The sequence below is a fragment of the Danio rerio genome, chromosome 3, assembly GCF_052040795.2.
Source record: "Danio rerio strain M-AB ecotype USA chromosome 3, GRCz13ab, whole genome shotgun sequence".
NCBI classification, from domain to species: Eukaryota; Metazoa; Chordata; class Actinopteri; order Cypriniformes; family Danionidae; genus Danio; species Danio rerio.
Window position 1 is genome coordinate 4975337 of NC_141023.1, and position 25626 is coordinate 5000962.

A 25626-nucleotide genomic window follows, 5' to 3' on the forward strand; every position below is an offset into this window, starting at 1 on the left:
CCCTATCACTAAAGTTTAATTTGCTTGTGACTATTTGTCAATTGATTGCAAATACAGTCTTAGAATCGAGGAACCGTTTGTGTTTTTAAGCCCTCAAATGCTACCTTCTCTGTTCCTCTTATCTGATTGGATGTTGTGAGCACGTTATTTTTTTCCGTAACAACCAGTACAGCGAAGAGACAGCAACATGGCGGCAACATCAAGTGATGATGCTAAAGGAAAACATTTGTTTGTAACGTCTTGAAAGCAGACATTTACGAGGGTACACCACGACTAAAAAAATGAAGTGATGTTTTGTACAGTTTGATGTCAGTTTGGCAGGTCGGCCATCTTTTGTTTTGCAATAAAATACCTGCACATTTTGCTACTTTTGATTGCAAAACACTTTGAATTTTGCTCATTATACATTTATTAACATTTTTTTAAATATTTAAATTCTTGATTTACATTTTCACACATTTTCTTTTTTTTTTTATTTGTGGCTAAGAAATAGCTATTCACTTTTTTATTATTATTTATTTTTTGGTAAGGACAGTGAAAATATTGGCAGGGCAAGTAAAAATCTGAACCACTAGTCCGATCGGGCCAGTAGAAAAAATCCTTAGCGTTGAACCCTGCCATATATTGACTAATTTCTTACGTCATTGTTTCTTGCATTCTTTAATCGAAGAAGATCGGGTTATTATACATAGCATGTACAGTTGAAGTCAGAATTATTAGCCCCCCTGAATGATTAGCCCCCCTGTTTATTTTTTCCACAATTTCTGTTTAACGGAGACCAGATTTTCAGCACATTTCTAAACATAATAGTTTTAATAACTTATTTTTAATAACTGATTTATTTATTTATTTATTCTAATAACTGATTTATTTATTTATTCTAATAACTGATTTATTTATTTATTTATTTATTTATTCTAATAACTGATTTATTTATTTATTTATTTATTTATTCTAATAACTGATTTATTTATTTATTGTAATAACTGATTTATTTATTTATTCTAATAACTGATTTATTTATTTATTTATTGTAATAACTGATTTATTTATTTATTGTAATAACTGATTTATTTATTTATTTATTGTAATAACTGATTTATTTATTTATTGTAATAACTGATTTATTTATTAATTTATTTATTCTAATAACTGATTTATTTACTTATTCTAATAACTGATTTATATATTTATTCTTATAACTGATTTATTTATTTATTCTAATAACCGATGATTTATTTATTCTAATAACTGATTTATTTATTTATTCTAATAACTGATTTATTTATTTATTTATTGTAATAACTGATTTATTTATTTATTGTAATAACTGATTTATTTATTAATTTATTTATTCTAATAACTGATTTATTTACTTATTCTAATAACTGATTTATATATTTATTCTTATAACTGATTTATTTATTTATTCTAATAACCGATGATTTATTTATTCTAATAACTGATTTATTTATTTATTCATTTATTTATTTATTCTAATAACTGATTTATTTATTTATTTATTCTAATAACTGATTTATTTATCTATTTATTTATTCTAATAACTGATTTATTTATTTATTTATTTATTTATTTATTGTAATAACTGATTTATTTATTTATACTAATAACTGATTTATTTATTCTAATAACTGATTTATTTATTTATTCTAATAACTGATTTATTTATTTATTTATTCTAATAACTGATTTATTTATCTATTTATTTATTCTAATAACTGATTTATTTATTTATTTATTTATTTATTCTAATAACTGATTTATTTATTTATTTATTTATTTATTTATTTATTTATTGTAATAACTGATTTATTTATTTATACTAATAACTGATTTATTTATTCTAATAACTGATTTATTTATCTATTTATTTATTCTAATAACTGATTTATTTATTTATTTATTTATTTATTCTAATAACTGATTTATTTATTTATTTATTTATTTATTTATTTATTTATTGTAATAACTGATTTATTTATTTATACTAATAACTGATTTATTTATTCTAATAACTGATTTATTTATTTATTCTAATAACTGATTTATTTATTTATTTATTCTAATAACTGATTTATTTATCTATTTATTTATTCTAATAACTGATTTATTTATTTATTTATTTATTTATTTATTTATTTATTTATTCTAATAACTGATTTATTTATTTATTTATTCTAATAACTGATTTATTTATTTATTTATTTATTTATTTATTTATTTATTTATTTATTCTAATAACTGATTTATTTATTTATTTATTCTAATAACTGATTTATTTATTTATTTATTTGTTTATTCTAATAACTGATTTATTTATTTATTTATTCTAATAATTGATTTATTTATTTATTTATTCTAATAACTGATTTATTTATTTATTCTAATAACTGATTTATTTATTTATTTATTTATTTATTCTAATAACTGATTTATTTATTTATTCTAATAACTGATTTATTTATCTATTTATTTATTCTAATAACTGATTTATTTATTTATTTATTTATTTATTTATTTATTCTAATAACTGATTTATTTATTTATTTATTCTAATAACTGATTTATTTATTTATTTATTTGTTTATTCTAATAACTGATTTATTTATTTATTTATTCTAATAACTGATTTATTTATTTATTTATTCTAATAACTGATTTATTTATTTATTCTAATAACTGATTTATTTATTTATTTATTTATTTATTTATTCTAATAACTGATTTATTTATTTATTCTAATAACTGATTTATTTATTTATTTATTCTAATAACTGATTTATTTATTTATTTATTTATTTATTTATTTATTTATTTATTCTAATAACTGATTTATTTATTCTAATAACTGATTTATTTATTTATTTATTCTAATAACTGATTTATTTATTTATTTATTCTAATAACTGATTTATTTATCGAAAAAAAATATTGCTTAAAGGGGCTAATAATATTGTCCAGAAGAAAAAATATTATCAGACATACTGTGAACATTTCCTAAATCTGTTAAACATCGTTTGGGAAATATAAAAAAAAATCAAAGATGACTATTAATTCTGACTTCAACTGTTTAATGCGTTTTTGTTTGTGCTTCTGTCCATTGTCTGTTGATCTGACTGTCTATTGGTGCGAATACAAAAGATTTATTTGTAGTTTCACCAAACTAGCTTTCAAAATGGCACTTTCGGTGTGTCATCAAACAGACTTCTGCTCTGAGGAACATGAAAAGGGCTCAGCGTTTACAAATACTACTGACACACACACAGCTGACTGAATATCAGCGAACAAGAAAGTCCTACAGGTTCACAATGACTTAAGGTTTAGCAAATATTGACAGCGACTTTCATTTTTTGACCTATTATTCTGAGAGAAAACAAACAGAGCGGGCTATTGTGTGCTGCCTTCTCGTCACTTTAATGTTATGCATTTCTTCGTCAGATCTGTGTCAGGGTTGGAGGCAAATACACATTAAAACACAGAAATGCATTGAAGCTTAAAACACACACACACACACACACACACACACACACACACACACACACACACACACACACACACACACACAGTGCTTCAAGCTAATGACACATCATTGAAGCATTTATAGATGACTCTTTGATGTTTTGTGAGCCTGCGGTCTGATTGTCTTATAAACATTGTTTAACTTGCCGTTACATTTGTGAGTGACAAAACTTCCCCTGAAGCCTCAGTGCAAAAGGAGAGTTTAATAAAGCCTGAAGGGACTCTTTAACCTCAACGAATAAAGTTCATGTCCTCGTGCATTGCTGAAGCTGTGATTCTGCAGCGTGAGTCTACCTGCTGGCACTCACCTGTGTGTAAATGTGCTGTGTTCGCTTAATGCATGCCAATAGTCAATCATCTCGAGAAGATCTGACTCACGTACTTTAACCCTCACAGCCAAAAAAAAAGCCAACATGTGTCTACAGTTTTTATGTGCACATCTGGAGTGATTTCTTTGGCTTGCTGTGTCAAATTAGCCTGCAAATACAAAACCTTGCATTAATAGGCAGAGTTTGGATATCCAAACCTATCTGTTGTTTAGGATCTTGCTTAAAATAGTTGTCTGAACTTGAAACTGAAGTTTTGAGATTTCATTAAACTATTTTTATTTGCATTTTGGGTTTTGGAATTTTGGGATTACTGGAAATACCACAATGTGCATAAATTAAGAAAATGTGCACGACTATACATTCGGAAAGTATTGATAGTGCCTCAATTTTTTCCACATTTTTTTTTGTTTTGTTACAGCTTTATTGCAAAATGGATTAAATTGATTTATTACACACAACCCCCCATAATGACAATGTGAAAAAAAGAGTTTTTGAAATTGTTTCAAATTTATTAAAAATAAAAAAGCTGTAAAATCACATGTGCATCAGTATTCACAGCCTTTGCTGTGAAGCTCTGCATTGAGCTCAGCTACATTCTGTTTCCACTGATCATTCTTGAAATGTTTCAGCAGCTTCATTGGAGTTCACGCGTGGTCAATTCAGCTGATTGGACATGATCTGAAAAGGCATGTCTATATAAGGTCCCAGGGTTGACAGTGCATGTCAAAGCACAAACCAAGCATGAAGACAAAGGAATTGTCTGTAGATCTCCAAGACAGGATTGTCTCAAGACACAAGGCTGGGGAAGGTTACAGAAACATTTCTGCTGCTCTGAAAGTTCCAGTGAGCACAGCGGCCTCCATCATCCATAAGTGGAAGATGTTTAGCCACCAGGACTCTTCCTAGAGCTGGCGACCATCTAAGCTGAGTGATCGGGGGAGAAGGGCCTTAGTCAGGGAGGTGATCAATAACCCGATGGTCACTCTGTCTGAGCTCCAGCATTCTTCTGTGGAGAGAGAAGAACCTTACAGAAGGACAACCATCTGTGCAGCAATCCACCAATCAGGCCTGTATGGTAGATTTGCCAGACGGAAGACACTCCCCGCCTGGAGTTTGCCAAAAAGGCATCTGAAAGACTCTCAGAGCATAAGAAACTAAACTCTCTGGTGAGATGAGACTACAATTGAACTCTTTAGAGTGAATGCCAGGCGTTACGTTTGGAGAAATGCGGGCAGCGCTCATCAGCAGGCTAACACCATCCCTACAGTGAAGCATGGTGGAGGCAGCATCATGCTGTGGGGATGTTTTTCAGCAGCAGGAGCTAGAAGACTAGTCAGGATAGAGGGAAAGATGAATGCAGCAATATACAGAGACATCCTGAATCAAAACTTGCTTCAGAGTGCTCTTGACCTCAGACTGGCGCGACGCTTCATCTTCCAGCAGGACAATGACCCAAAGCACACCGCCAAAATATCAATAGAGCGGCTTCACAACAACACAGTGAATGTCCTTGAGTGGCCCAGCCAGAGCCCACACCTAAATCCTATTGAACATCCCTGGAGAGATCTAAAAATGGCTGTACACCGTCACTCCCCATCCAACATATTCAAAACGACTGTAATTGCTGCCAAAGGTGCATCAACAAAGTATTGAGCAAAGACTGAATACTGATGTACATGTGATGTTTCTGCTTTTTTATTTTGAATAAATTTGCAACAATTTCAAAAAATCCTTTTTTCACATTGTCATTATGGGGGATTGTGTTCAGAATGTTGAGGAAATCAATGAATTTATTCCATTCTGGAATAAGGCTGTAACATAAAATTATGGAAAAAGTGAAGCGTTAGGTATACTTTCTGGATACACCGTTTATATACAGAAGGTTAAGACTTCTGTATATAAACGATAAGAAAATATGTGCATAAACTACAATGGAAACACATTTACTGAATTCCAGCATGCACATCAGTAAAGTAATCATGTAATGACAAAAGTGTGCATGATGGGACTTAATGCATGAATGGAGTTCGCAGCAGATGTTTCCAGCACATTGTAAGACATCTGAAATGTTGATTTGCTGATTTCTAAAACTCCTCAGCCGTCAGTCCGTCATCACAGTGCTTCAGTATTATTATTCGTCTATTATTATTCCCTCCAAAACTTGTCTGCGCTCCCAAAGAGCGTCTCACACCTCCAAAAGCACCGCATTCAGTGTTTGGTCTTCGTCTTCTGGGTCACAACTCATTTATTAGAGAAGAAAAAGACCACAGTGGCAAATCCAACTACATTTCTCTGACTAATATCTGCTCCAGTTTATCAAGACGTGACCATTTTTTTCATATCTGTTTTTCATTTGATGAAAACGCTGCTTAATAAATCTAACTCACATCTTTGAATAAAATGTCATCTTAATTTAATCTTTAAAATGTGAAATTCTATAAATTGAAGTGAATTGATCTTTATATTGAAGGCGTGCAACATTTAATCAAATAAACTCTTCTGAAAAACATTCAGAACACCATCCAGACAGTGCATTGTGAAGACGAATGTGCGCGTCTAGAAAACAGCCATGTCAAACTGAAGAGCAGCAAGCACAGCCTATGAAAGCGCAGAAGACTGAGGAGCAAAGCACACGTGAAGCACTGCAGCAAACTCTGAATCACTGAAGTGTTGTAAAACATCCATCAAGTTGATCGTTGGGCACTCAGAGAAACGCACGCTCCATTTGGAGATTGGATGCGGTGGCTGCAATAAAACATCTCTCTGGGGGAATAAACTCTACCATGACCTAATGAACGTCTGCAAGAGGGACAAAGAGATGCAGAGCGAGGAAATTAATGTAGGAGACATGACTCAGATGTTTTAGTGTTGGGCAGTGGCCGCGCCCGGTGCTGACCAGCCCAAAGTTTTGCATCAGTATGATGTCATCATCATCATCATCATCATCATCATCATCAGGAAAGAGCTCTTACATTGAGGTTGTGCATCAATCAGAATGATTCATATTTTTGGGCAGTTCTTGCATGTCTGCATTACACTAATGCAATAGTAAGCCAGCTCACATCCTGCATTGCTTTTATCAGCCTATGCTTTGGATTCATTTGGACACTAACATATAAAACTAGAGCTGTGGTGAAAAATCGTTCGAGAAATCGATTTTGAGATTTTCAAAATGCATCGCTATTCTCTTTTAAAGGGATTTTGAGTTTATTTTTTAACAGCAGATGCTGTTCTAGGCTAGTTTAGTCGTGTAATTGGGTTTTTATGTCATTAATACAAGCACAGTTTATTTAAACACTACTTTTTTATTAATGATTACTTTAGGTTCGGGTGGTATTTGTCAGGAATTGAACGCAAGCAGAGTACAGCTGTTTGTAAAGCATACAGAGTCATCTGCTGTTAAAAAGTCATCTAGAGCACCGTCTGCTTTTAAAAACTATTTGTCTGTTGTTAAAAACTAGCCCTAGAGCACCAACTGCTGCTAAAAACTAGCCCAGAGTGGCATTTGCTGTTAAAAACTAACTCTAGAGCACCATCTGCTTTAAAAAAAAAAGCTAGCCTAAAGTGGCATCTGCTGTTAAAAACTACCTTAGAGCAGTCTACTGTTAAAAACTAGCCTAGAGCGCCGTCTGCTGTTTAAAAACTAGCCTAGAGCATCATCTGCTGTTTAAAAAATAGTCCAGAGCGCTGTCTGCTGTTAAAAACCAGCCTAGAGCTCCATCTGCTTTTAAAAAGGTTGCCTATGGTGCAGTCACAGCTGTTAATAACTAGCCTAGAGCATCATCTGCTGTTTAAAAAATAGCCTAGAGCATTGTCTGCTGTTTAAAAAACCACACTAGAGTGCCATATACAGTTTAAGAACTAGCCTAGAGCGCCATCTGCTGTTTAAAAACTAGCATAGGGTGCCATCTACTGTTTAAAAAATAGCCTAGAGCATTGTCTGCTGTTTAAAAACTAGCCTACAGCACCATCTGCTGATTAAAAACTAACATGGAGCGCCATCTACTGTTTAAAAACTAGCCTAGAGCGCCATTTGCTGTTTAAAAACTATCATAGAGCACCATCTACTGTTTAAAAACTAGCCTAGAGCACCATCTGCTGTGTAAAAACTAGCCTGGAGCGCTATCTGCTGTTTAAAAACAAACATAGAGCACCATCTACTGTTTAAAAACCAGCCTAGAGCACCATTTGCTGTTCAAAAAATATCATAGAGCACCATCTACTGTTTAAAAATTAGCCTAGAGCGCCATCTGCTGTTTAAACACTAGCATAGAGTTCCATTTACTATTTAAAAACTAGCCTAGAATGATGACTGTTGTTTAAAAACTAGCCTAGAGCACTGTCTACTGTTTAAAAACTAGCCTAAAGCGTCGTCTACTGTATAAAAACTAGCCTAGAGCACCATCTCCTGTTTAACAACTAGCCTAGATCACCATTTGCTGTTTAAAAACTAGCCCAGAGCGTCGTCTGATGTTTAAAACCTAGCCTAGAGTGTCTTCTGCTGTTTAAAAACTAGCCTAGAGCGCTGACTGCTGTTTAAAAACTAGCATAGAGCGCCGTCTACAGTTTAAAACCTAGCCTAGAGTGCCGTCTGCTGTTTAAAAACCAGCCTAGAGTGCTGACTGCTGTTAAAAAACTAGTCAAGAGCGCGGACTATTCTTTAAAAACGAGCCTAGTGCACCATCTGCTGTTTAAAAACTAGCATAGAGCGCCGTCTACTCTTTAAAAACAAGCATAGAGTGCCGTCTACTGTTTAAAAACTAGCATAGAGCGCCGTCTACTGTTTAAAAACTAGCCTAGAGTGCCATCTGCTGTTTAAAAACTAGTCTAGAGCGCCATCTGCTGTTTAAAAACTAGCCTAGAGTGCCGTCTGCTGTTTAAAAACTAGCCTAGAGCGCCATCTGCTGTTTAAAAACTAGCATAGTGCGCCATCTACTGTTTAAAAACTAGTCTAGAGTGCCGTCTGCTGTTTAAAAACTAGCCTAGAGCGCTGACTGCTGTTAAAAAACTAACCAAGAGCGCTGACTATTGCTTAAAAAATAGCCTAGAGCGCCATATGCTGTTTAAAAACTAGCATAGAGCGCCATCTTCTGTTTAAAAACTAGCATAGAGTGCAATCTTCTGTTTAAAAACTAGAATAGAGCGCCATCTTCTGTTTAAAAACTAGAATAGAGCGCCGTCTACTGTTTAAAAACTAGCCTAGAGCGCCGTCTACTGTTTAAAAAACTAGCCTAGAGCGCCATCTGCTGTTTAAAAACTAGCCTAGAGCTCCATCTGATAAACAATGTTTTTCTAAATGAAAATCCTGCAACTGTACAATCCAAGACTAGAAAGTGTAAATATAGTTGCACTTTTAAGATATTACTCTATTTTAGCAGCCTGAAAACATCAGGGCCATTTGTATATTTGACAGATGGGAATATAATGTGGAAAAAGGTGAAAGATTAGCAGTTTTCTGTGGTGCTGCTAGTAAAAAAATGCGGCCTTGCATATTTTATAGAGCAAAGTCAAAGCTTCAGGTGGCAAACACACACACACACACACACCATTAATGCCAACGGCACGTATAATTTATTTACAGCCCTGTTCAGTAGATGTAGTACAACCTCCACTGCTGAGAGCGCTGGAAAGAAATATTTCTGGACCGTAAAGCGAATGTTAAAGTCACTGCATAGATAACTCTTCAGAAGTGTTTTACTTCACCGTGCAGATCTGCTCTCAGAGTAAACCCAGTGTGAGTCGTCTTCTTGGGCCCGAGGCAGAATTAAATACATGTCAGATCGAAGATGCCCACCGGGTGAAAATAACGAGGAAAACACACACTCCTGCGCTAATTGGACAACCGGCGGCCTTTTCACTGCTGTTTTGTGTTTGAGCTTACGGTCATAATGAGGCCGAGGCTGAAAACAAAGGCTCAGGGTGAATCCCCCAGATTATCTTCCCTAAACCCAGAGCTGGAACACACACCGCAGCGCTAACACTGTAAATTGTCTTTCCTTTTCAAGCAGTCTGTGTGTGGGACGGCAGCCTTCCTACTCTAAACACCATTAATCATGCGCTAAACTGTGTAATGTAGGAGGAGAGGCAACATGTCATGGCAAAACTCTTGGATCGAATTTTAAAAACGTCCAATTTATGCAGCTGTCATGTTCAGCAGGTTTACTCTTCATGGTTTGAAGTTACTACTTTATTTTAGGAGCTGCTAGGAACAACATTCACCAAGTCACACACACATTTTTTTCCCATCCACCCACACATAACGTCATGAGCTCTGTTACAGGCCTCAGGATGTCCCTCGTCGCGTCTGTAAACAACCAACAACAAAAAAACTCTGTTCATGGCTATCTGCGGGCTCCTGTGAGCAGCATGTTGTGATTCGCAGCGTGATTCAGATCGCCATAACCATCCTAACATCTCTCTGTATCTGTCCTACATATCAGGAGAGCTGCTTTACATCTGTGTGAAACTACTGCGGGTGCTGGTTAGACGCCTGATCTAGATGTCCCATTGGGAGGGGGATCCAGATCTTTCCCAAATGAAAGTGTTTTAGAATCACTGGGGAGACTAGAAAGTCTTTCCCATTAAAGAGAGTTTAAATGTTCCCAATGCGAGAGTCTCATTTGGAAAGTGAGTTCCAGCTATGCATTGTTAAATTTAATTTATAAACTAATGTCGGGTGGATCACGTGCTTATGATTGCTTGCAGCCGGCCCCGCATTAATCAATTTGTGATTCACCAGTCAGACGATTTCTTAGCTACTAAAAATACTCTAATCTTCATTTTGAAGAATCTCCCCTTCCACCCCAACTCCTCCTCCTTTCCTACATGGGTGGCACGGTGGCCCAGTGGTTAGCACTGTTACCTCACAGCAAGAACGTCACTGGTTCTAGTTCTTACCAAGCCAGCCGACATTTCTGTGCGGAGTTTACACGTTCTTCCCGTCCTCATGTGGGTTTCTTCCGGGTTTCCCTGTTTCCTCCCACCGTCCAAAAACATGCAACTTAAGTTAATTGACTAATCCAAATTGGCATAAGCTCCTAGTAAGTAGTTCTTTCTTAAGAGCAATCACTATCTGTCCATTAGCTACTACAGCAGGGGAGTTCTCCAGATCTACCTGAGCTTAAAATGTGGAATTTAAGGATTGCGCTAGTTTATTTCCCAAGTATTAGACTTAGGGTGCTTTCACACAGAGACTTTTGTTTGGGAACGTGTCTCGTTTGCCCTGTTAGCGCGGTTCGTTTGGCATATGTGAAACCACCAATCGCGCTCGGATCCACGCCAAAACAATCGCTCCGAGATCGCTTGATTGAGGTGGTCTCGGCTCGATTCAAATGAACTCTGGTGTGGATCAATTGTAGCAAGAAAGCGATACGATCCGAGCGCGGTTATATCACAGTGTTTTATGGATATGTAACAGGCATACGGCTATATGAAGAGAGAATTATGAGTAGGGCGGGAGGTCATTCCAGACATCCCAAGTCTCCTGGAGGTTTCAGGAGTCTCCCACAAATGCACTGAGTCTCCCGCAAACGAGTGATAATTTCCCGGAAATCGCGCGTCTCTCTCCCGGTCCTCAAATACATCGCACACCCTTCCCACCGCATCCCTCCTCGCTCTTCAGACACGTCACATGCGCCCTGTCAAACACCACCAAACCACCACCACCCCTAACAGCTGAGCGGGACTCTGTAAAATAAACCCTGACACTCTGACCAATGTAAGGAGAGTTTACTCACACGTGACTTGTTTAAGCTCTTTTGGTCCGTTTAGAAACTTTGCAGTGTGAAAGTGAACCGCACCAAGAGCAAAGAGCAACAATGTTACATTTGTAATCTCTGTTTCAGAACAACTGAATCGATTCACAGGTGTGAAAGCACCCTTAGAATGTATACCTAATGCTTTGAATAATCAATGATTGCCTGCAAAGGACATCCTAGCAGGCATCTTGATGTCAAAACACCTTCAAAAAATGTGCTATAGGTGAAGTGAATAAATTAAATTGGCTGTAGTGTATGTGTGTGAATGAGAGTGTATGGGTGTTTCCCAGTACTGGGTTGCGGCTGGAAGGGCATGCGCTGTATGAAACACATGCTGAATAAGTTGGCATTTCATTCTGCTCTGGCGACCCCAGATGAATAAAGGGAAAAAATGCTAATCAATTTAATGTCAATTGACTACCTTGATGTCAAAACAACATCAAATTGACATCTAACAATGGCATCAAAAAACGATTACCGATTAGCTCAGCAATCGATTTTGACCAATTTTTGACGTTAACTTGATGTCATTTTGACATGAAGGTAGTTTAAATGCATTGAATGGATGCAAAATTCAAGGTAATTTGTAATTGAAGTGTTCAGATGAATAAAACATTTCGTATAATACTTTTTGTGTCGTTGTTTTGATGATTGAAAGGGCATCAGTGTGTAGATGTCAAAAGGATGTCAAGGTTTTGACATCAAATCGATGCATTTTTGATGGTGTTTTGGCATCTAGGTGGCCCCTTGAGATGGAGTCCAGTGAGTTATGAGCCACAATATTCATTCATTCATTTTCTTTTCGCCTTTTCCCTTTATTAATCTGGGGTCGCCACAGCAGCATGAACCGCCAAATTATCCAGCATATGTTTAACGCAGTGGATGCCCTTCCAGCTGCAACCCATCCCTGGGAAACATCCACATTATTAATTTTTACCTTATCCTTTGGCTTAGTCCACAGGTGTCAAACTCAGTTCCAAAAGGGCCGCAGCTCTGCACAGTTTAGTTCCAACCCTAATTAAACCCACCTGATCAAACTAATTGAGTCCTTCAGGCTTGTTTGAAACCTACAGGTAAGTGTGTTGGAGCAGGGTTGGAACTAAACTGTGCAGGGCTTCGGCCCTCCAGGAATTGAGTTTGACACCCCTGGCTTAGTCCCTTCATTAATCAGGGGTCGCCATAGTGAAATGAAAAGCCAACATATCCAGCATATGTTTTAAACAGCGGATGCCCTTGCAGCTTCAACCTAGTACTGGGAAACACCCATACACCACAGCCAAATTAGTTTATTCAATTCACCTACCGCATGTGTTTGGACTGCGGGGGTAACCGGAGCACCCAGAGGAAACCCATGCCAACACGGAGAGAACATGCAAACTCCACACAGAAATGTCAACATACCTAGCTGGGACTCGAACCAGTGAACTTCTTGCTGTGAGGTGTCAGTGCTAACCACTGTGTCACCTGGGGCACATTATGTTATTTTAATTGCCAAAATTTCATGTAGTCATTCCAAGCCAATGAAACTCTTACCTGGCTGTCTTGGCAACAGATGGTTTGGGAGCGTCAGTGGTGCTGCTCTTGGTGGTGGATGCAGTGGTGGGCCTTGGAGCTGGAGCTAGAACGAAGCGTAACGATAACATGTTTATGAGCATTAAACAAATACGATATTTATTTTCATAATTGGATAATGTGCTATAAAATAATAAATACTTAACAAAGGGGTATCAAACCCTCTTGGAGAGATGGGCTGTATTTAAAAATCGCCCCATATACCTCCATTTCCTACATTAGCGTACTAGCATATCCCACTTTAAGGAGTGAATGAAAACAGTGAATCAGAGTCCTAAGTGCACATTTTGTTTGTGTAGTGCTGGTTGATGAATCTCTTACACCAGAGATGCCCAAACTAGGGCCCGTGGGCCAAAGTTGGCTCATGGTAACCTTTGATTTGGTCTGCCATCCCATCTGAGAAGAGATGGAGAATGATGGGGATGGTTTCGAGATTGTCAGTTCAAATTTAATGTAAACCTTTGTTTTGTTTATTTTATGGTTAAAAGCTCACTGAAATTAAATGTTTCGCTTACATAAATTCATCAGATTTTGTTTAAATGTACATACTGTCACCCAACAATGCAGAGACTTTGGTGAGCAGATCAAATCAAAGGCAGATTCTGCTTGACTAGTGTATTCAGCCCTGAACTCCACTGTGTTATAATTATGATTGTTTAAGTTTTTTTGCAATGAGTTCTCATTTTAAATGCATTAGATAATACAATTTAAAGTAATGTTTTCCATTTAATAAAATAAATTAGAAAATGACCCATGGCAACTTCAATGTGATATAGTTCAGTATATTTACCTTCGGCCCACAGCTCTTCATGATATTCGGTTTTTGGCCCTTCATATGAAAAAGTTTGGGCAGCCCTGCCTTAGAAGGATTACATTTTCAACATCTTATCTCAGACCCTGTGATATTTAACATTTGGCAAGCTTGAACGTTTTAAACGTTAATTCAACAATTAAGCAATAATTTATTTAGACCGAAACTTAAATCTAGGAGTCTGATGTGGAAGCCATCTCATTTCCATGCAGATATACAGTGCATTATCGGTATTCTCTAGCCATTGAGTGTACATTGGTTGTGCACTTGTTATTGCAGTGCATTGTAGGATTGATTGTGGGCACTTCAGAATATCCATCACTAGAAATAGCTGCTTCCTAAAATAGTCTAAGGGTATAGGGGCTGATTTCAGGTCTAGCCCTACACTCTTAGAGATAAAGCTACAAAAACTACACTTAACTATCTTACAGGTGCACAATGGTACTTTAAAGGTACCTGTAGGTATTAAAATTTACCTTAAAAGATACAAACTTGGACCTGCATGGTACAAAAGTGTACCTTTTGAGAAGCTACCACCCCAGGGACAGAGTTTCTACCTTTATTTCTGAGAGTGTACAGTCTTCAGCTCTAACCCCAATTAACTACACTTGAACCAGCTAAAAAGTATATTCAGGGTTCACTTACACATTACAGCTCTGTGTGTTGTAGGAGAACTAGAACAAAAGTCTACACGCCTGCAGCTTTAAACTTTAATAGTAGGATACCCCTGACCTACATCCAAGCTCAGCTCATGATTATTGTGCCTCACCTGTAGTTTTTGGTTTGGGCTTCAGACCATTGGCCGGAGCAGCAGGGGCTTTCTTGATAGGCTGTGCTGTCCCCGTTGTCTTCACACCATTGGATGGAGCGCTGGCAGGTCTCGCCGTCCCCAGTGGCTTCTTCTCTGCCACCTTGGTAGGGGTCTTGGCTGTGGGCGCAGTAGCAGAGCCAACTGGTTTTTTAGGGCCAGCAGTGGTTGAGGTTTTCTTATCCAGGCTTCCCGTGGTGGTCTTTTTGGTGACGCCGTTTGCTTGCGACTTCTGTGCCCCATTTGTCAGGCGGCTTTGGCCAGTGGGGGGACGGGAGCTGGTAGTAGATGCCTTGGTACCAGCAATGGGTGTCTTTGTTTTGGCAGGAGCCTTCGTCTTAGCTTTTGGATCAGTAGGCTTCTCCTTTCCAGTCTTGTTGGTTGCGGAAAGTGGCGCTGTTGGTTGTGGTTCAGCCTCTGTTGCAGGCAAAGCCTGGTCCTGAGCTTCCCCGACTGGCGCCACCTCAATCGCAGGACCTGCATTTAATGCTTCCATTGGCTCCATTGATGCCGTGTCAACACCATCCGGTTTCATCTTGTCCTAGTCCTGGAGGTCCGTCTCAGCAGTAATCAGGAACCACTTGGAGTTTACTGCTATCAGACGGCTATGGCTGACCTGAAAACAAGAGACACAACACATTGATTTACCGACTGATTTAAAGTACCCACAAAATCCAAATAAAGTTTTTTAGATGTCAGTATCAGTATGTTAGTTGTAAGGTTATCCAAAACCCACGTGCTCCAAAACCAAATTCACATCCAGAAGATATAAATCAGGGGTGTCCAAACTCGGTCCTGGAGGGCCGGTGTCCAGGAGAGTTTAGCTCCAACCCTAATCAAACACACCTGAACCAGCTAATCAAGCTTTTAGGCTGCGTCCGAAACCGCATACTTCCATACTATATAGTACGCTAAAATCAGTATGCGAGCCGAGTAGTATGTCCAAATTCATAGAATTCGAAAATCAGTATGCCAGAAGTGCCCGGATGACTTACTACTTCCGGCGAGACTCTGGAGTGCGCATCCCATGCATGCTGCGCTATCACATGATGCCCCGCAAGCGAATTCATGAATGGGTGTAAAGCGACGCAATTGACGCAGGTAGGTCATGTGACCATGACAAAAGTAGTAGTACGTAGTAGTACGTCCGAATTCCATTCATACTTTTCTTTTTTTTTTTACTTTATTTTTATACATTAAAACATTTTACAGAACAGAACATTCAATGACAGCAGCGATTATTAAGAGAAAAAAAACGACAGTAGCCGCAGATGTAAATAAAAAAAAAAATTACAAAAAAACAAAAACATACAATATTTTCAGTTTCAAAGGAGCTAGAAATACTATGTCCTATTCAGATACAACGTAACAGGTGCCCATCTTTGTTTAAAAATATCCAGTTTTAGTTGAAGTTGAGCAGTTATATACTCCAATCTATATATACGTTCAAGTTTTTCTATCCACTGTACAATTGTTGGAGGGTGTGGCTTCATCCAATTTATTGTTATGGTCTTTCTTGCACTTAGTAAAAGTATATGTAGTATATATCTCTGGTTTTTATTATATATATATCCTGGGGTATCCCTTCAAGCAGGAAAAACAGGGGAGTAAAAGGTAGATCTACATGCATAATTTTCATTATCTCAATCTTTACCCCTTGCCAAAATTCCATTCATACTTTTCACATTCATACTGTATAGAACGTACTTTTCTAACGGCCGAGTAGTACGTTTAAATTCAAATGCAGTACCTACTGAGTAGTAGGCGGTTTCAGACGCAGCCATACTAGATATACTAGAAACTTCCTGGCAGGTGTGTTGCAGCGATTTGGAGCTAAACTCAGGACACCGGCCTTCCAGGACCGAGTTTGGGCACCCCTGATATAAGCATTCAAAGCTTGCAGTTTGTCACTTCCGGCCAAATGGATCAATGATTTTTTTTGACGCCACCTCATACTCCATTCTCTCATTAAATCATCTGACCAATCAAATGCTCTCTAGTATCTGACAAGCCCCGCCCCTTCTTCTCATTGGCTGTTAATTTGATGTGCTTGAACTCACACTCACTAGCAGTCCTGTGATAAACAAATGCTATTGGATGCTCTTTTAAAGGGGCGGAGCTTCTATATGCACCGCCCTCTTTTCATATTTCAATGGACATTACGTCACACATTAAACAATACTGCACGTTTCAAAGGACCTCACGAGATCTTAAAAACATAACAAAGCAAGTCTAAACAAGTCTGACGTCTGAAGCCCGTCTCACTGGCCGACAGAGCGAAGAGAGCAATCAGATAAAGAATCAAGTTTGGGTAACATGCAAATGCTTAAGAGAGAGATTAGGAATGAAGTAGAGTGAGCTGTGCCGAGGGGAAACAACAGCTGATTCAGAGCTTGTGGATTTGTTTAAACTGTAACTAAACTGAATTAATGACACACAACATGATGTTGCCAGCAACTAGGAGCTATAGCTGGAGTGCCATTAATGCAGTTTAACTGCTTCAGATGCAGTTTTACATTTGGCAAGACATCTATCATCAGATTATTTTGTTGCATTTGATGTGTAAGAAATGTCTGGGATTTTTAAAACCCCTTTAGGGGAGTTTCTAATTGCTAACTACTAACGACGCAGCAATGCCAGATGCATTACCCACAATGCCTCACTGAAGCAGATGTTGTTTGCATGATTTAAGAGCAGCAGCTCCACAGCAAAGTTCATCCAGAGGAAGAGGCCGACGAGAGGAAGTGGCTTGGCTCAAGAGAGCATGGGAAAAAAACAACAAGCACTCACACTAGCGGTTTCCGTCCACCTACGGTTGCAAGCAGAAGTTTACATACGCTGTATAAAAAGACACATAACCATTAAAAAAAAAGTCAGATGTTAATGTGATTTAACTTTTTCTCTTTTAGGTAAGTTAGGATTATCACATTAGTTTCTGTTCTGCTTAATAGCAGAATATTGAGAGAGATTTTAAGAGAAATTGTTTTAACTCTTCTTGAAAGTCAAGTTTACATACAATAAGATTATTCTGCCTCTGAAAAAGCTCAGATGATGATGTCAAGGTTTTGGAAGTTTCTGATTGGCTAATTGACAACATTTGAGTTAATTGGAGGCACAACTGTAGAATAGTATTGAAGGAAAACCTCAAACACACTGCTTCCTTGAGTGACAACATGGGAAAATCAACAAGCCAGAATCAACTAAAAAGCCAGATTAAAATTTGCTAAATTATACTGGGAAAAGACTAATGTTTAGAGACATGTGCTGTGCTCTGATGGAGCTAAGATTGAACTGTTTGGCCATAATGACCAGTGTTAGATTTGGAGGACAAAGGGGAAAGCTTACAAGCCTAGGAACACCATCCCAAACTGTGAAGTATGGGGGCGGCAGCATCATGTTGTGGGGCTGTTTTGCTGCAGGAGGGACTGGTCCACTTCACAGCATAGATGGCATCATGAAGAAAGAACATTATTTAGAAATACTGAAGCAACATCTCAAGACATCAGCCAGGAAATTAAAACTTGGCTTGGTCTTCCAAACAGACCATGACCCTAAGCATACTGCCAAATTAGTTAAAATGTGTTTTAAGGACAACAGAGTGAATGTTTTGGAGTGGCCATCACAAAGCCCTGATATCAATCCTATAGAAAACTTGTGGGCAGAGTTAAAAAAGCTTGTGCGAGCAAGACAGCCTACAAACCTGACTCAGTTACACCAATTCTGTCAGGAGAAATGAGCCAAAATCCCTTCAAATTATTGTGAGAAGCTTGTGGAAGGAGACTCAAAACATCTGACCAAAGATACAAAGTTTAAAAGGAAAGCTAAAAATACCAAGGAAATTTGTGTACACTTTTGACTGTCTAGAAATTAATAAAAAATCCTAGAATAAAAAATTCTCTCATTATTCTGGCATTTAGCAAATGTAAATCATTTAAGTAATCCTAACAGATCTAAAATAGTAAACGTTTAGTAAAATTTACCATCAGACAATTAAAAAAAAAATGGTTATGTTGCTTTTTTTAAGTGTATGTAAACTTCTGGTTTCAACTGTATATTCATGTGATTTTTGTAATATTGCATAATGGAAATGCCAAGATGCACATAAAAGTAGGATAAACTTTTTATTAGATAAGAAAAAATGTGATAAACTATGTTAGAAACACATTGTGTGTGACAAAAATGTGTATGATGGGCACCTAGTTTACCCCTTTTTTAAGATTTAATAATAATATTCTGGTTCTTCTGAGTGTGCCAGTTTAGGTTCAGTGTTTAAAAGTGTCATGTTGAGCGTGTGAACAAAGGTCGTTGTTTTAGGGGTGTGTTGCTTCACATGAAAATTAGTTTCGGCTTCCCGCCCAACTTAAAAAGGGGGCGGAGCCAAGAGCTCCCCTGCTTTGTGTATGGCAACAGGCAAACAGAGAGAAGCAACATGAGTGAGAGGACCAGCATTCAGCCGTGCATATACGACTTGGACTCGGACTTCCTATTGAGGAATCAATATTTGTAATGTGCCAGAATGTGTTACAAAATCTTTTGTGTCTTTGTATAGTTTTACAGCCGCTTTGTAACGTATGTATGTGTCATCCATATAAGGATGCAACTATAAACCGGTTTCACTATTAGCCGCGCTTTAATTCGTCAATTAATTAATTGTAAAAGGCTTCTCAACATCGTGTTTCTGCACGGAACAAAACTGCAGCAACTAAACAAAGTTATGTCAACTGTGTGCTAGTTTAAAGTTCCGAGCTTATACACCAAGACTAATAACCACGCACACTGGATTAACTTTGACTGAGGCTATAACTAAGGCAAGTTCCTTATTTCCAAAGGAGAGACGCGCACGCGAGGCAGCTGGCTCATACTTTTTAGCCGCACCTAGTTGAAATGACGGAACTTCTGTGATCACAGCTGTCAATCAATATGTGCTTTAAGGACAACAGAGTGAATGTTTCGGAGTGGCCATCACAAAGCCCGGATCTCAATCCTATTGAAAATTTGTGGGCAGAGTTGAAAAAGCTTGTGTGAGTAAGACAGCCTACAAATCTGACGGAAGTATGTGTGTGTATGAGGGGGGAGGGGGGGGGGGGGGTTTACCGCACTCCCACGTCAAGTTGCGTTTGGTCTCAAAACCGCTCCAATTGGTCCACTGTTTTTATTTTGGTAAATTGAACAAAAAAAAGGACTGGGTGTGTTTATATGACAGCCCAATATGACAGTCTATATATTATACCTACACATATTTCTGACAAATCAGCTTGAAAAGCAGATTTTTCACCATAGGTGCCCTTAAATGAACAACGTAGCACTTCCAAAATAACGTAGAACATCTGAAATGTTGTTTTGCAGACTATTAAAAGGCTGTAAGTCTGTCATCACAGTGCTTCAGTAGTCTTATTATTCTATTATTATTCCCTCCAGAGCTGTCTTGAGCATCTGTAGGCCTCCAAAACCACCACATTCACCGCACTCATTGCATTTCGTCTTCATTTTCTGAGGTGCAACTTATTTATTAAAGAAGTAAAAACACTACAGTGGCAAATCCCAATCTGCTCCAGTTTATCAGAAAGTGATGGTTTAGTTCTCTTTAATTTCTCATTGATTTGAAGCGCTGCTTCATTCGCCAATGTGTTATGCCATATTCCAGTTTTGCGCATAAATCTCACTGACATCTTTAAATGGAAACATACTGAAGACGCACAAACAAATCGTGACAGGACACCACCTCTCCGTTATACTCCAGAGCTGATATCGCTTTCTTTCTGAGGTCGACATTCATTCCTACACCCTTCAGATTCATTCTGGCTATGACAAAATCTGCTCAGCTCGTCCTCACACAGATGGTCCAGGCAGCTGAGCTTCCCAAATGAGAGAAACTGGGGGAGGGGGAGCGAGAGAGTGATGGAAAAGAGAGAGAGAGAGAAAGAGAAAGCCCCGGGGGAAACAAGCTATTCCATATAGGCTGCCAGATATGACAAAATAGAGATGACAAGATATATTATGTCCAAGACAGAGATCTATTTATCTCCATCGACTACTGCGCACACTGACTTGCAGATAACTGCGCACATGAACAATCTGTGCCGACTCTCTAGATTTGAGACCTACAATTCAATTCAAATTTATTTGTATAGCGCTTTTCACAATATGTATTGATTCATTCATTTTCATTTCGACTTAGTCACTTTAGTAATTTGGGGTCGCCACAGCGGAATGAACCGCCAACTTATCCAGCACGTTTTTACATAGCGGACGCCCTTCCAGCCGCAACCCATCTCTGGGAAAAGCATTGATTCAATGCAGCTTTATAACAGGTGCTTCAAGAGTTCACACTTAGCTGATGTTTGATAATAAAGCTAGTTTGGCGTGCTGTCCCGGGAGAGAGCCCTGAGCTTATAAGATCCTTGAGCCCTGGGCTCCCTCCCGTTGCAAGGCGAGAGGGGAGTTTGAGCTCAGGTAGATCTCGATGACTCCCTCTCTTGCTTGTTGTAGCTAAGTGTCAGATATGTATGCTGAAAGGTGCACTCAGAGTTTAGCTAAAGTATTTGGATCAATTGTTTAGAGTGCTTGTTTTTGGGAGGAAACCGGAGAACCCGGGGAAAACCCACGCGACCACGGGGAGAACAAGCAAACTTCGCACAGAAATGCCGTCTGGTTTGGAAAGGAATTAAAACAGGGGCATTCTTGCTGTGAGGCAACAGCGCTAATTGCTGGCCACCGTGACGCCCGTTTGAAAGGAAGGAAAGTAGGGTTGGGTGGGGGGGTTTCTTCAAGACGAAGATATTATGATGAGAAAAGTCTGGTTATTTATAGTGAGTTAAGGATCGTCTGATAGGATAATCAGTCATTAGCTAAAGTTGGAACAGCTGTGAACAATCAAAAGCACGTGATCCTCTCGAAATTTTTTAAAAATTAACTTCACTTATTATTGCATTACAATCAAATTGGCGGCACGGCCACACTTTTTCGCATCTCGAACGCCTCTCGGGAGCGCGCGCCGTTCGTGCTTGCACTGTTCACGCATAAAACGCCGCCAGAGACCACTGTCGAGCGACCATCTGTCTGATAGACTGAATGACTGAACGATCGACTGGGTCACCCTCCTGTCAGGGTTCTGCCACTCTGGTCTTTTAAATTCTTGTTTTGTGGCAGAGCTCGGACACTACCCATGTCTGGTCCTGTTTCTGTCTCTGTGTGCGCGCGCGCCGTCGTGGGTGTACGCAGAGTGTGCGCGCTCCTGCTTGACACGGCCGCGCGCGCGCTCTGCGTCCCTCAGACGCGTGTGCTCTTGTACTCGTGTTTGTGTTTTCGTCTGTCAGCAGCGTGGCGTTTCATTCCCAGCGTCTCAGTCTTGTTGGTTTCGGTTTTGGTCGGCGCTGGGATGAAGCATGCACGCTGCGTGTGTGAGCGCACGGTGAGTGTTTTCATTCATCGTGTGCTCGTGTCTTGCGTCTTTTGTCAAAGCACGTGGCTCGGTGTTTACATTGTGGTCACGTGCTTTTGTCGTGTGCTTCAGTGTTGTGTTATGTGAGCGCATGGCTTGTATTGTCTCTCTGTGTCATGCGCTCTCCCGTCTATTGTCTAGTCCCACCCTCCTTGTTTACTCATTATTAGTTTGTCATGTTCACCTGTGTGTCATTTACTTTTCGCTTTATAATCCCCCTCATGTTTTCAGTCCTTGGCCAGTTCGTCGTCTAAACTCCCCGTGTTCCTGCTCCAGTCTTGCCTTGTCTTGTCAGCCCAGCCAAGTTTGTGTGTTTTGTTAATGTTTTCCCCCTCGGGGTAGTTTTGTTTTGCCTTTTATTTTTATTTTATTATTAATAAATACCCATTGTTTCTTTGCACTTGAGTCCTCGCTCCTTTTCCCCACCTCGACCGTGACACCCTCCTCCTCCCTCCCTAAACCCAAGCGACGATTTACAAAAGCCGTCAAGAAAAGAAAAGCCAAAGCCCTTGTCCGATTTTGACCGAGGTTTCGGATTTCGCCGCATTCACCCTGTCGCGAACTCGTTCGCTTTTATTTTTTGGATTCTGTTTTACATCTTACCTGATTTCTAAAACCGCTCTTCCCAGGACTCGAATCCTCCTCCTCCGGGCCTCCGTTCCCCTGACGTAACACTACAAGCTAAGCGGACAAACTGGTTGCGGCGACAAAGCCCTTCACACAGAGGTGAGCCGTCACAGCTGGCGAGCGTGAAGAAGAGGAGCGGCGTCACACCGCCCTGTAGCGTTCGCCTTAAAAAACGAAATGTGGCCACACGTACCTCTGGCCACGTAAATCGCGGTCTCCAGAAACGTACGATGGGGCTACGTTTTCAGAATGAGCATGGGTTGCAGAAACACCAACTGGCTCAGCTGAAGCTCGAACCAGCGTCCTTCTTGCAGTGAAGCCACCCTGCGTGCAAACACTTTACTTATATTTCCGCAGCCACAATACCTGTTTTGTTTTACAGCTGCAACAAAGACTTATAACCATATTAGTGATGAAACACGTCGAATATTTGTTTTATTTTTGGCCGAACATGAGCGCATGCAACACTACGTCCACGTCTGAGGCTGTTTTGCCTAATGAAAAACATCTCTTGTAGTTGGCGTCTCTCTATTTTAGTATCGCTCATAGACCAGGCTTTGTTGTGTCCTCTCCAAACCCTCTGGTCTTTTTGTTTTCCCTTCTGCTATTGATCCGTTTGCAATGATAGATGAGAATCCGCCTGTGAGAACGTCAGGTGGTGGAGAGCTGAAGAGATTAGAGGAGTGAAACAGCCTCTGAGAGGAAAACACACACACACACACACCATCACATGGCCTTATGACCTGAGTGATCCTGCTGAGGGATATAGTCTCTTCCTCTGCATGTAAACAACAGCGACTCAGGGGTCAGAAGTCTGTGTGTGTGTCCACTTCTGGACAGGCCTGTCACAATAATCAATATATCGACTTATCCTGCAATACTCGGAGATGACCTCAGTCATTTGTGCCATTGCAATATATGTAGAGTTCAGATGCAAACACCTTTAAGTGCCGTTTGAAATTGTCTCATTAAAACTGTGTGTGTAGGTCCAGTAGTTTCACTTTTATTGTGATGAATAGGTCATTTTAACTGCATTTAAAGGGACATAACTAAACATAAACATAGATCACAGTAGAAGGACCTTGCATCTGAGCTCTACATTTGTTTACAGTTTCACAAATAACATTGAAGCCATTTTACAATGACATTTACATTCTACCTCACCACTGTCAATGTTTATAACTGGACATTTACCTAAAATGACAGTAGGGGTTCAATCTTCAACTGGCTGGCAGGAACCGCCAGTGGCGGGTCACGTGACCTGCCACTGGCTGGTGGCAGCCGCCAGTGTCCAACTGTCGGGTAGCATGACCTGCCAGTGGCAGCCGCATTTTACCCGGCAGTTGACAACTGGCAGCCAGAGCCAGGTTGGAAGACATTAACAACTGGCTAGTGGGTCAGGTGTCCTACCAGGGGCTGCTTGGTAGCAGGGAACGTCTACCCAAGCAGCTCAGTTTCACAGTGCTTAAGCCCTCTGAGTGTGGCGTCTAATTAGCACTCTCTTTCTGGGGAATCAAATTATTAATTTATGAAATGTATAGTCTTCATGGTATTCTGGTTTACATACCTTATATTTGCAGCAAAAATATTCCAAACAAGGTTTTCAAATGACCCTTTAACAGACTGGTGGGATATTGACGCTAATCAACTTGTAGTCACCAGCCAGTTAGCTCAGAGTTTTACGCGTTTACTTTCTCTTTCTCTGCAGCTGTTTACATTGATTTACCATCATGAATATAATCTTCTAGACCCTTTCTATTATAAATTGGGCATATTAGTCAGGTTTATTCCAGATACAGTGCTCAAAATTGCCATGATTACAACTGGCTGGTCACGCCCAGCTCCACCACCGCACGCGCTGGTAATGCGTAAGCGCGATCACTATCTTAGTCTGGCGCGTCCTTGCGCTCTCTTCCAGAGGAATTACATCTTTAATTCATGAAATGTGTATTCTTTTGTGTACACTTGTTTAGACATTTATAGCAGTGTTTCCTCAAAGAAGCGCTTCAAACAGCCCTTAAACTGACCGGTGGGTTTGCAGCACTCTGCTTCACCAGCCAGTTAGCTGAGAGTTTTACGCGTTCACTTTCTCTTTCTCTGTAGCTGTTTACATTGATTTACCATCATGAATATATTCTTCTAGACCCTTTCTATTATAAATTGGGCATATTAGTCAGATTTATTCAGGATATAGTGCTCAAAATTACCATGATTACAACTGGCTGGTCACGCCCTCCTCATGGGAGCTCCAACAGCGCACGCGCTGGTTATGCGTACCCCTGTAAGCGCGATCACTGTCTGGCGCGTGTCCTCGCGCTCTCATCCAGAGGAATTACATTTTTATTCATGAAATGTGTATTCTTTTGTGTACACTTGTTTAGACATTTACAGCAGTGTTTCCCCAAAGAAACGCTTCAAACAACCCTTAAACTGAGCGGTGGGTTTGCAGCACTCTGCGTCACCAGCCAGTTAGCTGAGAGTTTTACGCGTTCACTTTCTCTTTCTCTGCAGCTGTTTACATTGATTTACCATCATGAATATATTCTTCTAGACCCTTTCTATTATAAATTGGGCATATTAGTCAGGTTTATTCCAGATACAGTGCTCAAAATTGCCATGATTACAACTGGCTGGTCACGCCCAGCTCCACCACCGCACGCGCTGGTAATGCGTAAGCGCGATCACTATCTTAGTCTGGCGCGTCCTTGCGCTCTCTTCCAGAGGAATTACATCTTTAATTC

At 39.2% G+C, this 25626-nt stretch overlaps 1 protein-coding gene across 4 annotated transcripts in view; it reads right to left on the reverse strand.

Annotated features, from left to right (window-relative positions):
• Nucleotides 1-25626, reverse strand: part of prr36b (proline rich 36b) — an 89533-nt gene that overhangs the window by 9551 nt on the left and 54356 nt on the right. For 2 of the 4 annotated variants that reach the window (XM_087243482.1, XM_087243483.1), the window contains 3 exons: nt 17604-17655; nt 14779-15433; nt 13160-13244 (listed from right to left, as the gene is read on the reverse strand). In XM_087243482.1, the coding sequence (XP_087099608.1) occupies nt 13160-13244; nt 14779-15352 (659 nt within the window). In that variant the 5' untranslated portion in view covers nt 15353-15433; nt 17604-17655. The remainder of the gene's footprint in view (nt 1-13159; nt 13245-14778; nt 15434-17603; nt 17656-25626) is intronic. The other 2 variants (XM_087243480.1, XM_087243481.1) reach the window with 1 other exon arrangement.